Genomic DNA, 14,572 nt, shown 5'->3' with positions numbered 1-14,572 from the left:
GCATTACATTCAGCTCAAAAACATCTTAACTAGAAGGTCCATGTGGACAAGAGCAGCTCTTAAAAGACAGTAAGAAAAACTTTTGGGTATGAAGTTCATACCTGAACTATAACCAAGAGGAAGGGGGAGGGCAGTAACTAAAAAAATTATACCTGGTATGTTCATTTAATATAATCTGATACACAACTGGAAATAAAACTTCTTCTAAATAACAAAAACATGCATAAGAAAAAAAGTCAGTTCACTTGCTAAAGCTTCATGCATATTTAAAAAAAACAAAAGGAGCTACTGCTGAGGTACGCTCTTCACTTTTGGAAATGCAGGTTTCATTTCTAGAAGTGAATAAGTGGAAAAGATTTAGAACACAAGACGAGAAGAAGGAAAAAGTACCTTTTCATTAGTATAGTCATTGGTATATAAGGTTTGACCATGTTCATCCAACTCTTCTGACCAACCCTTTGGAGGAGAACCATACTGACTATCTGACTGGCTGTAACAAGAACTGTGGTCGTTTTCTTCTGATGAAAGATGCTACAAGTAGTCAGAAACATACAAGGCAGTTTTGAGAATGAAAGCGCTTTAAAATCTGAAAGATCAAAGATTATTTGACTAGAAAGAGAATAGTAATGAAAACAGGGAGTTCACATTTTTATATATCTTATGAGAGAATGAGATGCATTTTTACAGTGCAGACAATTCAAAGTATTTTTAGAACTAGCTTTTACTGATACTTTTTTTTTTTTTTTTAATTTCCACTGCATCAGATTTCACTACTCAAATTTAAACTCCAGGGGTTTTGTCTATCCAAATTTCAGTCCTACAAATTTACATTACTGATGAAGAGTTAGCTTTAGTAATCTGCATTGCCTTAAAAAAAAACTGCCCTGCTACCTCAGTTTTCTACCACCATCCCATCTACCACCATCCTTAATTTAATACCTAAATACTTCTCCTTTTCTCAAATACATCTGAAAACACAGGAGTGATTAAGGACAACTTGAAACTCCAGTTTCACCTTCTTAGATAGCAGCATTTTACAGTATTTGTCCACTGCATCTTAAAATATTATGAATTTCCACTCTCCTCTTTCCAACTCTGATGCACGTGACAAAGAGCACTGCAAAAGCAAGGCTTTCCACGAGGCACAGCTAGCTGAGGTGAAAAATTGTTTCCTGAAGGTAGAAGTCAATTATTATCCTAGGAACAAGTTTGATGTGTAACGCAGAGAAAAGATTTTACACACACATCAAACAATTTCTGTTCCCCCATAAACCTTGTTCATCCCCTTGCTAACACACTGTAGTCTTATTCTAAGCATCCACTCCATGCATCAAAAAAAAATCTCCCTTCTTTCATCTCCCATAACATCTCTATGCTGTGGTCTCCTGAGGAATTCTACGCAGATTTCCTTTCACAATATCTTGGATCCTCAGCTAGCAGGAGGCAAAACATTTAAGACACCCTTCTACTCAGAAACCACAGGAATAAAATACAATGTTCAGTAACACTGGCATAAGGGGTTTGAGAAAAACTGCAAGGCAGGAGAGAGACACAATTTCAATTTTAAATCGGAAAAAACCTCTCCCAAAAAAATCAAGTCTTACAAAAAATATTCAGTTATCAGAAGCTCCCCAGTTTTTAAAAGTCAGTGGGTTTAAAGACTGTATGTTTAGTGACATATCCAAATGATTTTTATATAGGTTTTTGGTGTTACTTCTCTGAGTACCTTACCATTTGTGTGACACACACTCCTTTAACTGACATGACCCAGTTTACCAAGCACAGGAAAACCCACAGGAAATCTTTAGACCATTAATTAAGGAACATGAAAAAATGCTCTACAGCTTACAGAATGTGAGCATATAAACTGTGGATTAACCAATGCTACCTCTCTTGCACATGGGGCAATGTGAAATTCTCATCTGCCAATTCCTAACCACTGTGGGGAAGGATGGAGAGCAGAGGGAGCAGGGAGTCTTCAGTCCCATTTTTACACTTGCAGAATTAAGACTGAAGAGTTGCCAAGGCTGCTATTGGCCCCATTTTAACTACTGTTTCATAGGATAACTATATTGTATACATGTACTTAAGTTTACATGGTTTTAATAGTTAAATATTAATTGCATTGTCATATGGCAAGTCAATGTAGAAGACTTTGGACATTTTTATTATTACTATCTATAGAGATTATGACCTAATAATATAATACATTGGTATTTGCCTCTTCCAAGCAACTCCTGATACTGAAGAAACACCTTACACAGGTAAAACTAAACAGGGGACCTAAAAATGAAAATTCTCCTAGAAAAACCACTGTTGTATAGAAGGATGACTGTTAATGTGTCTATCTGCATGGCATCCATATAATAATAGCTTAGATGCTGCAAGGCTTAACTCATATCCTGTACATTTGCAGACCTAAACTTCAACAAAATTCCTGAGTTATTACAAATTTTACCAAGCCAAAGCATTCCTTGTCTCTCAGCTGTCAGGAACAGCTGCTGAAGCTGTATCAACAGGGTTTAGAGAACACTGGCTAAACCACGTTCCACAGCTTTCAATTTCACTTTCAACACTTTTTCAGCATTAACTGCCTATATGTTTTTTTTTCATATTGTCTATGCTTTATCTCAAGTCTCATCCCCAGTTATACTATCCCACACTTAAATAAACCCATCTTAAGCAGACAGGTGCCCAGCCTTACACCTTATAATAACTCTGCTGTGACAATAAAGAGAATTACAGAAAAGGTCCCCCACAGCATTGTTTATATTATCATTCTTGGCTTTTTTCTATTTACATAGAAAGTTCCTGGGGACAGAGACCAGTTCATCTCCATGTATTTACTAGGAACAGCTATCTGTGTCCCTGCTATCACTTAACCTTTCTAGCTTTTAACATTGCTACTACTTGTGAAAGTGAAAATAATCACGAAGAATACTAATTAAGGAAGCTACCATCCCTTTATTACCATTTGTTTATATTAAAACAAAAAACATGGAAGGAAATCACATTCTGGACAAGATTTAAATCTAGCTTTGAAATTCAATTAAAACCCATTGCTTTTCTACAGCTGTTGGGTAATTTGTGGATGTCTACTTCACATTATGATTTTTTATCTAGGTATTAAGGATTTGTCTTCTCTGGCATTTTCATATCTTATTCCTTTTACAGTTCAACTTAATTAAATCACTTCACTTAACAAATTCCTCCTACTGTTAAGCACTCCTTCCTCAGATACATCAACAAATCACTGCCTCTAATACATTTTATCTGTAATTCCAAAATCTTATACACTTTCTTACAGGCCCTGTTCATAGGACTTCACTGCTTCCCCATATCCCATCCATGTAACATCCATTTAACTGTCATGACCTACAACTGTTTCCTTTTTGCCATGTCTGTGACCAGCTACTTTGGCAAATAAGAAACAATTCTGCTCCTTGTTAATTATCCAATAAAATTTGATTTCCTAATCACAAAGTTCAAAGACCAACTATAAACTATGTCACGTTTCATATATTACTCATATATTAGAATATCTGATCTCTCAGTTCTCATTTTTACATCACCTTCCATTTTGCTACCTAATACAACACAAGCTCCTCCGAGGACAAATCAGTAGAAACTAGCTTTTAATCCTTCTGCATGTACTCTTTTATTATTAAAAGAGTATAACTCAGGCTAACAAAAAAGCCAACTTACAATTGTTAAGATATGTTAGCTCTAACTTTTCCTAATCAGACAAAATTTGAGATGCCCTACATTTTCCTGTAGCTTAGGCTTGGATCTCAATCTTTACTTTATATTGGATTAAATACCCAGAGGTTCCAAAAAGGAACACTAACAGTGGAGTGTGAAGCATATTCCCAAATGCAGAACAGAAAAGAAACAAAAGGAAAGAGGGGTGGAGGGAAAGGCAGCTTCAAAATCAAAACATGACTGCTGGTAAGTGGATTGACATGACCATGCAATGTGTATCTCTCCCTAGACCCATATTTTGATAACCCAGTCAAGACACAAATTACCTAAGGAGCTTATGCTACTGGAAATACAGACTTACTATCTAGTAAAAAATCAAAACATGTATGGTCCACTGGTCTCGCAAAGACTGAAAACTTGATAGACATAACTGCCTGATGGCCAACTTGTGATACCTGAAGCATCACAAATAAACAGAAGAACTGAGATGAAAGAAGTTACGGATAATTTTTAAAAAGTAAGTTAAAAATCAAGCATTTCAAAGATGCAACCATGTGGTGAAGTGATGATACAGGTATGAGTAGGAGTCAGAAGGATTGCTTACAGAGGGGGAGGGAGAAAGAACTCCTGCAATCCTTCCATGAAAAGAAGGAGGAACTACAATGAGAAAACCATTACTAGGAGATGGAACTACAACAATGAGAAAACCATTACCAGGAGATGAAACTACAATGAGAAAACCGTTACTCGGACAAGGAGAATCACTACTCAAAAAAAGCAATCGGCTTACCCAGACTAAAACCAGTCTTATCCAGCAAAAGGACAGTCAGTGATAAATTAAGAGACCATCACCAGAGATACCAAAGGGACAGGGATAAACATTCCGTTTGTTTGCCTGTTGCTGCCACACGCCTGAGGCAAGAAAATTTGGCTATTTAAATGCTTGTGGAAGTCACAGGTGCTGTGAAAGCCAGTGCCAAAGGAAATGAAAGGTTTCCATTTCTCTTTCTTGCCTGTTCCTGTTACTACCTTCCAGAGGTAGACTTCTGTGACAGGCTTCCAACAATCACAAAATTTTGATCAGTCCACAATTCAATTTTAAAACTAAACTCTGGTTTTATAGCTCAGATATATATATAGGATATATAGAGACACTATATAAACTTGGCACAGGAGAAAATCCACCAAAACTATATATATATATATATATATCTGAAAAGGGTATATAGAAATGAAATATGTAGAAGATTTTTTTGATAAATATTTGCTTTCTCTTTTCATCAGGAAACTGGTTAACCACAGTACTGTTTGGACACAAGAACACTATTTTAAGCATATCTAAATAGTAATATCCATCTCCCAACTATTCCTTTGCTTTATCTGAACCACTGCAGTTCAGATAAACACACTTCAAGATCAGACTTTCCCTAGCAACTGGCTGCACAGAATAAATTGGCACCTCAAATATTAGTCCAAGTCATATTTTAACATAAATAACTTCACAGTAAGCTTCAACTATCTCAAGCAAGGTCAGCAGCAAAGTTTTACCAAAAGGCTTTGCAAAAGCAGAACTGTTACTTAATGAAAAAAATCCATTTATATACCTAAAGAATATGTTCATGGTCTGAATGTAATCTAGTCAAAAGTAGCAGTATCTGCTATGGGGCTGTTTCTACAGGCATTTTTACAAGTTGCTACTCTTCCACACAGATCATGTACACATTCATGTACACAAAAGCAACTCAAGAGTGAAACTGTTGACTACTTCATACCAAGACACATAACCAAAAAGACAAAGGAAGACACTCCTTGACGCCTTGAAACCAAGAGATACCAAATTCCACAGCAAAAGACCATTCACATGCATTACAATCTCATTGCTTTTGATCTCAGAAGGAACTACCTCATGATCTGCATGGCTCTGGGAATCCCCTTTATTAATGCTTGCATCTCGGGCCCAGCGCGGAGGTTTCCAGGTTCGCTCCTGTGATCCTCTGTTGTAGTAATAACAGCGTCCTGTCGTATCTTTATGGGTTTCCCATTCCCCATTTATTTGGACTGGAGCACTTGTAGGTAGAGGTGGAAGTGCAGACTGAGATATTTTCAGTTCTTGTAAATTAGCATAAACTGGTGAATCAGGCCTCCCTTGGCTTGGTGGAGTAGTTGGCTATTGAGAGAAGAAATGCACTGTTAACGAGCAAATGAATTTTTGAATGCTCCCTTACAAATCAGAATACAGCAGTAAAACAAACCAACAAACTCCTTTTTTTGTTGTTAAGTACAAAAGCACAAAGGACAGCCATAAAATGCTGGGGTGTAAGAACATTAGATTTTTCATTCTAAGGTAGATATCACAAGCTATATTTATTTAATACTGAACCAATTTTTCAGCATTTCTCCGGATGACAGCTGATAATTATGTCTTACAGTGGATTTGAAATACACTGGAATCATCATCAAAAAATTATATGCTTGCCATGCCTTGCTGAAAAACTTCAGCTTTACAGTTCAAGTATTGCTCAGAAACTGTAAGTAATGTGATCTTGTTCAAGACAATACACAGCATTTCTGAGATGCCACTTGTTAGGCAAAGATTGCTCCCCAGCCTTTCCACCTCACTGTTGATACAGTGATGGTGAATGTAAAGCAGCACTTTTGCATTCTCAGCAAGGTCTAAACAGACAGCTCAGTTGGAAAGATGAGCACAATGTTGTGACTAAGAAATTATGAAAAACACCTGGACAGTTCACCTGTATGCCTTTTCAAACAAGCTTATTTGAAAATATTTTAGGCAACATCACCAAGTATTTCAATTACCCCTCTCTTCTTGTAAAAATTAAGTGGATATTCTTATCCACCTGATTATGTTCACATACAGGCACAAAAGTAGAACAACAAATACCTACAAGAAAACAAAACACTAATGACAATTGCTTATTAATAAATAGTTTGCTAATGTGACAGACAGCAGAAATTATGGTTAGAAGACCAAAGAACTTAATGAAACCATCAGTATTTCCAAATGAGCCCCTACAGTGTTTAAGAGAGAAATAAATCTTCAAATGCTCAATTTTTAAAGTATAATACAAACACACCATGCAGAGTGTAAGAGCATGTGTTTTCACGAGAACTGTGATTATGAGATTGTGAAAGCAGCTAGTTATTAAACCAAATTAAAGAGTTTCTGGTAATGCACTGCCACTTCTGTATTTTGGGGCACAATATTTACATATTCTGAAGGAAAAACTATACAATTTATAGCATCTCTTTGGTTTTAATTGAGCAGCTTTGCTGTAGGCAAGTCCTTGTGCCTCCTGTTGCTACTGCATTGCATAAAAGATCTTTTATAATGTACTTTTAAACATTAAAATCATAAGACGCTAATCTAGGCCACATCTAATCATAAATTATCAGGGTTTGCTCAGGCAAGACAGCGTATCATACCACAATCAGATATCAACTGATTGCACCATAGGTAGAACCAAATATGGGCAATATCCACAACCAAAGGGGGAAACAGCTAGAGAGGAACTTAATGAGATTATAACGGGCATGGACTTGTTTTGCGTGCCTTTAAAAGAGACAACACAGCTTACCAGATATAGCAAGTACACTACATCTAAGACAAACCACAAGTGCTGAAAACAAAAAAAAAAAAAACTGTAGCCCTGGCAAAATCTGAAAGCCAAAATCAATCAGTATCCTCCTATACCTGATTCAAAGGAAAAAATCTGTTACAAAACTTGATGAACAGTAAAAGGATATTTTTCTACTATCCAAGTCACACGTGTTGACTTTTTGTTTTGTTTTATTTGTTTTGGGGTTTTTTGTGAGGAGGGTGGAGCAGCTGCCTTTGGTAGAGAGTTGATCTTGAGAGCCCTAAGAGCATAAACAACACTACTGTGAATGAACACCACCCTACTGTCCTCAGGGATGATGAGCCAATTCCCTGTGATGTTGGGGCAGCAATCTTGATGCCTCCTCATTCAAGAGCACCATTTCTGCCTTGGTGTCCAAGAGCCTGCAGAGCTGCACCTCCCACGTAAACCAGCCATTAACCACAGGGTTTGTCATTGAAATGACACCACAGAACTCACAAACCTCCAGCTCCTTCCTCTCTTTTAAGGAAGTGGCAGAAGTGGCACCACCAAGTGCCCTGGCTGCTGCAAAGTGGGGGCTGGTGGCTTGCACAACCCTCACCTCCTCCTGAAATTCCTCTTCCACAGGAAGCAATAAGGCAGCTCCTCTGTCTGGCCCACATTTAACAAATAATATTTTGTTTTAATTAAGACAGTTAAGAGTCATCACTAAAAGAACAGTTCTGTGTGTTAATAAAAGCATTTTCCAAATAGCCTGAAACACAGAATAGTATATTTTTGCATTGGAATATTTTCTAAAGCAACACATAGGAATATGGCTCAGAGGCTTCACACGGAGGTTTTCAACCATTCCAGCATTATAACCAGCACAACTCCAGATGAAACTGCAGGACATGGATGTGCTCAGCCAATACTGGGAGCTCACAGCCAAAGTACTGCCACCTAACTCAGGCAGCATACAAACTATATTTAGAACAGTAACATGATATGAAAGTGTAAATGAGGGATTTTCTTCTGAATGCTTAATGCTTCCAAACTCAACATACCAATTTCTGGTTTTCAAGGAGAAGACAGAACTTTTCTCCTGAGCTACAAAGACAACTAGCTGTCCTGCCAAGCCAGCCCTTCAGCTACTTTCATTCCCTGTTGTTTTCTCTTCTGACAGATTTTTCAGGGAGAACTGCAAAATTTCTGAAAGACGTCTGGAAATTACTGCTTTCAGTGAAGCATTAAGAAAAAGCAAAGCCACCAATCTGACTATAACACGCAGCTTAGCTCATAAGTACGTCTTTGAGGGATATGACTTTGTTATCAGGATCTATTTTTAATAACCTTGCAGCACACAAGGAAACTTCCTCATACCCCAAGCCACGCAATGAGGTATGTTGTTTTGTCTAGGATTTTGCTCAGTTCAACAGCACTCAACCTTACCAAGGCTAATTTTGTCAATATCTTATTTATTGATAAGAAAAATAGCTTTTAGAAAGTTCAAAGTTTCCTGAAATTAACATCAGTGTACGTTCTATGCCAGCGTTGGCAGGAAGGTCAATCCCCCCTCAGGCTGGGAAGGGAGTCCCACACAGGCGGGTCACAGTGCACGTCCCTGTAGGGCTCCCAGGTACTGCACCACCTCCCCCGTTCCTTTCAAATGATCATTTTGTGAGTTCACAACTGAGTTCTGCAAAAAACTTGAATAATTTTAAGCCAAAAAGCAGATTAATTTAACTTTCATTTATCAAAATCATTACCCACTGACAATATATTAATACAAATAGACAAAGCATTACCTAGACCAAAAGAGTTCCTGATCACTTCCATGGGTGTATGCCCAAAATCATATACAGTTAAGGGAGATTTAAATATATGATAAACACTAAACAGGACTTCCAGCAAGAACTTCCCTCCCTGAGGCCTTTTTTTTTTTCCACTATCAAACTCTGACTGCTCATAAACATGGAATTAAATCTTCCCAAAGACTCCTTGTCTTCTCACTATCAGAATTGCAAGAACACATCCTTCAACATGCCCATGCATGCACACACTAAATGCCTTATGCTCCAAACATTTCAACATTCATTTGTTATTTGATACGGATTTCAGACTTTTACATGTTGCTTTTTCCTGCTAAGAACAGTGAAGGACTCTTGCTGGAAAAGTGATGTAGGAAAATTAGCAAGCAGAAATACTTCTATGACACTACAACATGAATGAAAATTGTACAGCCAATTAAGCACGCTGGCAACTTCAAGAACATAAGGGCCTCTCCCAGAGCCCAGTAATGCTCTGTATAATACCATAAAAATCTGCCACATTTAACCTCTCTCTGAAAAGTCTGCTCAGATTAGATCCTCACTAATGGATAAGGAAGAGAGTTTTGTGCAAGCAGGACCAAGTTTCCAGGATCAACACACAACATTCTTCAGAGACTGCACACACAGCATTTTCAGAACAGTTTTTATACTGACACAGTAGGAAGCAGATATGGGCCTTTAAAAAAAAACCAACCTGTTAATCATTCATGAATGAACAGTCAACATTTTTAACAAAGGCCACAGATATGCTATCAGGCCTCTGGAAACCTGAACTCAGTGCAGTGGAAAGCAAACGTACACATTTCAGTAATGAAAAGTACCTTGTGAAGTGTCAGAGTATGCCAGCAACAAAAAGCCAGAAAACAAAGTTCGCTTGCAACTGGTGATTACCTTTTTCCTTTTATAGAACTTAAATTCGAGACAAAAACTTGTAGAACATAACAATTGCTTAAAGAATGACTGCAATGCTAGCCTGCAAAACATGACCTACCACACATCAAATTGCTTTCACTGTGGTGCCTCTGTTTGCAGTTTCTTTTAATGCTATAAACCTGCATGTAAAAGCTTTCATTTCAGTAGCAGCATTCAGACTGCTGTAAGTAGATGCTGAAAATGAAGAAGCTTTAATAAAACAAAAAGGAAAGGCGAATCTCAATACTCCTTATGAAGTTACAAACAACAGATTGTCCATACTCACGCAAAAGAGGAGCATTATATTGAAGGAAAGCAAGGGAATACTGTCTCTGCAGCAGCAGGCTGAAGAAAGAACAGGCAAATCCCACAGCATCCTGAAACTGGGAATGAAGCATCCCAGTTCCCTCAACAACTGAGCTTCTTGCCAAGGAATTCTCACTGTCCTTTTAGGAAGGCCTGGGACTTCAATACCAGCTTTATTCAAACAGGAATGATAAAAAAGAAATCTCAAAAACTCTACAGTTTCATGTTCATAAAGTGACAGCTTCAACTGGAATAATTAGCTCATATTTTCCACCCTCTTTCTGCTTTTGGTTTATATTTTTACAAACATGTTCCGGACTCTGTTTTCTTTCTAACAGATACAAGCATATTTACAACTTATACCCAAAAACACACAGGGCAGATTTTTCAGTGAGTCCTGTCCTACCTCAGAGGTGAAGAGAGCAAGCTAATTTAACAAGCCAAATTTAAATGGGAACTGAAACATTTTTTTATGCTCTAACCTTCTCCAACATAGGCTGGATAATTCACACTGTAAGTCTAAGGAACATATAAAACAATGAGAGTAAATATTATAAGCCTGTTAACAGCTGATTATAAATTTCAGACAAGCTATAGTAATGCAAATATTATTTAAGTGCATTGAAGATCTTGTGTTCAGTTGATTTGCCATTATAAATTGGTAAGGAAAAAAAAGGACATTGCAAAGCAATACAGAAATAAAATCATCCCATACAAATCATTCAAACATATCTGCCTAATAAAGGCCATTCAGCAGTTAAAAGTGCCCCATTTAAAAATTAAGCAGAGAGATTCAAAGTAATTTTTTAATGGCTAGTCAGTAACTTCCTATTAGACTGGAAACAGTTAAATTAAGCATGATTCACCTTTGCTAATTTTATCTTTCAGGAAATTTTGTATTTTGTATTTGTATTTGTATTTGAACTGAACTACAGGCTGAGATATTACTTTTTTCTATTACTGGAGATAGTTGCATACAATTAATTTTATTATATATATTTCTATTAATATTTTGCTTAAGGAAACCAGATTATGAAACAGTCTTAGGACATCGGGGTTACCAGAATGTGCTTATGTTATTTCAGCCATGTAAATTCCCTTCTGTTTTAGCTCTCTCTAATACAAGAAAAAAGATTCCTGTAGTTGAAGAAAATATAAATCTTTATCTTGTGCTACTGTAATCTACCAATATCTAGGTGCATAGCAAAAAACCCCCTCAAACTAAATCCATTTCCTTCCCTTTGTAGCCCAGAAGAAGTAACTTAAATTATTTTCATACTCATCAAGATAATTATTTGTTTAATTGTATTGCAAAATCGTGCAGCACAGGAAGCTAAAGGTGGCTGCTTCTGCCATATTGACAAGCACTCAGGAACAGGAATGGAACCTGGCTGCAGCAGCAGGACACAGTCTGTGACAGAAGGGAGCACTTGGCTGGGTCTTGGAGTACCAGAGACCACTCCCAGATCATCCATCATAAGTGACCGATCAAAGAAAATTGATGGAAAATCATTTTTTTCCTTGCATACTCTGCAAGCTTCCCATTCACATTCCTGCAGTTGCCCACTGCATGAGCAAACTATGACATATGAACATAGGAAGTTTGTAGCAATAAAAGAAAGTATACTGAAGGACAGCAACAGTGATGTCAAATATTTTAAAAAACGGAAATAAGATCTTACAATGGGATCCTTTGTCAAACATGCACAAAGATGACAGTGTTTACCGTACTTGTACTTTGCCACTTGCACAATCTAGCTTCTCCCTTCCATAAAAAGCTTTTGTCCAAGGATATAGACAAAGCTGCTTTTCCTATAGCAGAAAATTTCAATACCATATGAAACACTTTACGTCATACATGCTTACACAGCAAGCTTACCCCAGTTAGGAAAGAGGAGCCAAATTTGACAATATTCAACAGTCAGACAGCAAATTTCCCTCATTCCTTTTCCTCCTGTTCACCAGATCAAATGCTGATAACTTTACTATGTGTGTTTGAAAGTATCTGCAGCCTAAATCAGAAATTGAGCCCACATCTTGAACAACCTGGATATGCCATACAGAAGGAGATTTACACATTTATTTTTCCTAGACTTTTAGGGAAGGTAATTTCAAGTTGTTTCTGCATTTCAGCTCAATTGCTGCCAGTTCTTGAGCTCTGCGTAGCCCGCAGTACATGCACGAATGCAGATTTGTGAATAATGAAGCTGTTGGGAATCATTTGTGATCTCTCTCAAGGATATATTCTATCAAAACTAAAATAGTACACTAAGAAAGCACAAGAAAAGCCTAGCTTACTTTCTCCAGTGGAAAATTATCCTGTAATAGGCCAATAGGTGCTGCTTTTCAGACAGCAAGTATCACAAGAACACAACAAGCACTTCAGTAGTTTTAGAACTGTTACAGCAGAATTATCTCTTGAAGATTCAGAAGTAGTGGAGACCCCTCACTTATCAACGCATTTACTGTTTTAACTGGTTTAATGTATAGCTGTACATCTCATTTGCTTCAGAGAGGTGAAAGTATTCTTAAAGGCAGATTATTAAAATCTTCATGGAACACTTCTTTGTTGTATCCATTAAAGAAACAGAGCACATCTAAGAAATTAGCTCCTATGAAATATTATTGTGGGAATAGTGTAGTGTATTATTTGAAATCATAATAGCCTAAAGGTCATAGAAAACTTTCCATTACAGTCACTTCAAACTGAATAGCAATTTTTTCTACACTTTACATTTTCAAAAGTACAAATCCCATAGCCTTTAAGTGTACTTTTGAGGGTCCAGTGCTTACACAAAGCAGTGTAAATCCAGAAACCCATGAAACTGCAGATGGAAAAGTAAACACCACCTCTGATAAAATTCCCAGCTTACTGAAGTTGTACTGAGCAACCCCAAAAACCTAAAAGATAGCTTGAGAACCACTTGAATGAACAGAATGAAGTCTAAATACTATTACACAAGTTACCCAAACCCCATCATTCAGTAGAGAAAAAACTGTAATATTCTTCTATAAGAAAGAGAAGGAAAGGCCCAGAACAATTAAGAAACTCTGTATGTGTATTATAATGGTTCACTTTCACAATAGATAGTTGGGGATTCTTAAAAAAATAGGGAAAATAACAATTTGCAAGAGATAGTCCTCAAACAGAGCAGTCATCAAATATGTGTTCTGTTAGAAAGGGTATTTCATTCCAAACACTTGACAAGAAAATGCAGAACTCACACTCAGTTTACAGCTGCTGTCCTTTTACTTTGCTGCAAAAGCAGATTTCATTTGTGTGAAACTGTTTCACCAAATGTTGCTCGTGGCAGCAAATCCAGCAAGCATTTGTTATGGTAGTATTTCTTGGTTAGGTGTTAGAATAACTTCAAAATATGTTCTTGAGCTTATGAACTGCAACTTTTAGAAGTTTTTAATAACATATGCAGCTGCAGAACATCACCAGTATTCAAACAGTATGAACAAAGTGGATGTATGAGCACACTTACTGGGATACTGGAAATATTTTACAGGATTAATTAAGGCGGCAAACCCCAGTGAAGAACACAGTTAACTGGCCTAGGAAGCAAAGCATAGCTAGGTCTGAAAAGTGTATCATTAATCTTTGATTTTCTGAAACAAATAAATTCATGATTTTTCTTGTTTTTTAAACTTGGAGTTTTGCCTGAGTCCGTTGAACTATGTGCTTTATTGATTTGGTTACCTGAACTGAATTAGCAAAAGCATTTGCTGAACTTCTGTACAAGCAGAATTGTCAGTGTGGCTTCTGCATTTCTGCACGAAGCAAATTCTTTGCTTGTGTGCATGAGTAGTTAGGGTAACTAACTAATCTAAAGTTACTTTGGCAAGCTACTTTTCTTTTGGCTTCCCTTTTTTCTAAGATTAGCAAACCAATATTTTCAAAAGGAAAATGTGAAAAAAGTGGGGTTTTTTTTATTTTTTTTTTATAGTAGGCATTCTCATGTGTTGAAAAGGATACCTCTTGTGTGTACAGACTTAAGAACATTCTGAGATTCTTATTTCCCTAATCCAAGTTTGTTTTATATTAGAGTATGAATGCATCACTTGATAATTAGATTTTATCATAATTTCTCTAGACTTTGGGTGTATAATTTGGTTTTGGTTTGTAATGGTATTGACTTAGTATGTAAAATGTTCAGATCATATATTTTGAAATTGTTTAGCCAGTCATGATCCCTAGAACATGCCTTTTCAGGTGTTCCTGTGTATAAATTGAGC

The 14,572-nt window shown here is 36.9% G+C and overlaps 1 protein-coding gene across 9 annotated transcripts in view; it reads right to left on the bottom strand.

The window, feature by feature from the left end:
• The window catches only part of ARHGAP12 (Rho GTPase activating protein 12), a 75,154-nt gene that overhangs the window by 37,730 nt on the left and 22,852 nt on the right, over nt 1-14,572 (bottom strand). For 6 of the 9 annotated variants that reach the window (XR_005956870.1, XM_041487817.1, XM_041487765.1 and 3 more), the window contains exons 3-4: nt 5,606-5,869; nt 391-531 (exon numbers count right to left, since the gene is read on the bottom strand). The exons of 1 other annotated variant lie outside the window; for it this stretch is intronic. Coding sequence is in view for 7 of the 8 variants with exons in the window: in XM_041487817.1 (XP_041343751.1) it covers nt 391-531; nt 5,606-5,869 (405 nt within the window). In the remaining variant the exon portion in view is untranslated. The remainder of the gene's footprint in view (nt 1-390; nt 532-5,605; nt 5,870-14,572) is intronic. 2 more of the 9 variants (XM_041487797.1, XM_041487789.1) reach the window with 1 other exon arrangement.

The sequence above is a fragment of the Pyrgilauda ruficollis genome, unplaced genomic scaffold, assembly GCF_017590135.1.
Source record: "Pyrgilauda ruficollis isolate IOZ18807 unplaced genomic scaffold, ASM1759013v1 scaffold12, whole genome shotgun sequence".
Taxonomy (NCBI): Eukaryota; Metazoa; Chordata; class Aves; order Passeriformes; family Passeridae; genus Pyrgilauda; species Pyrgilauda ruficollis.
This window is presented reverse-complemented; position numbering and strand designations above follow the sequence as displayed.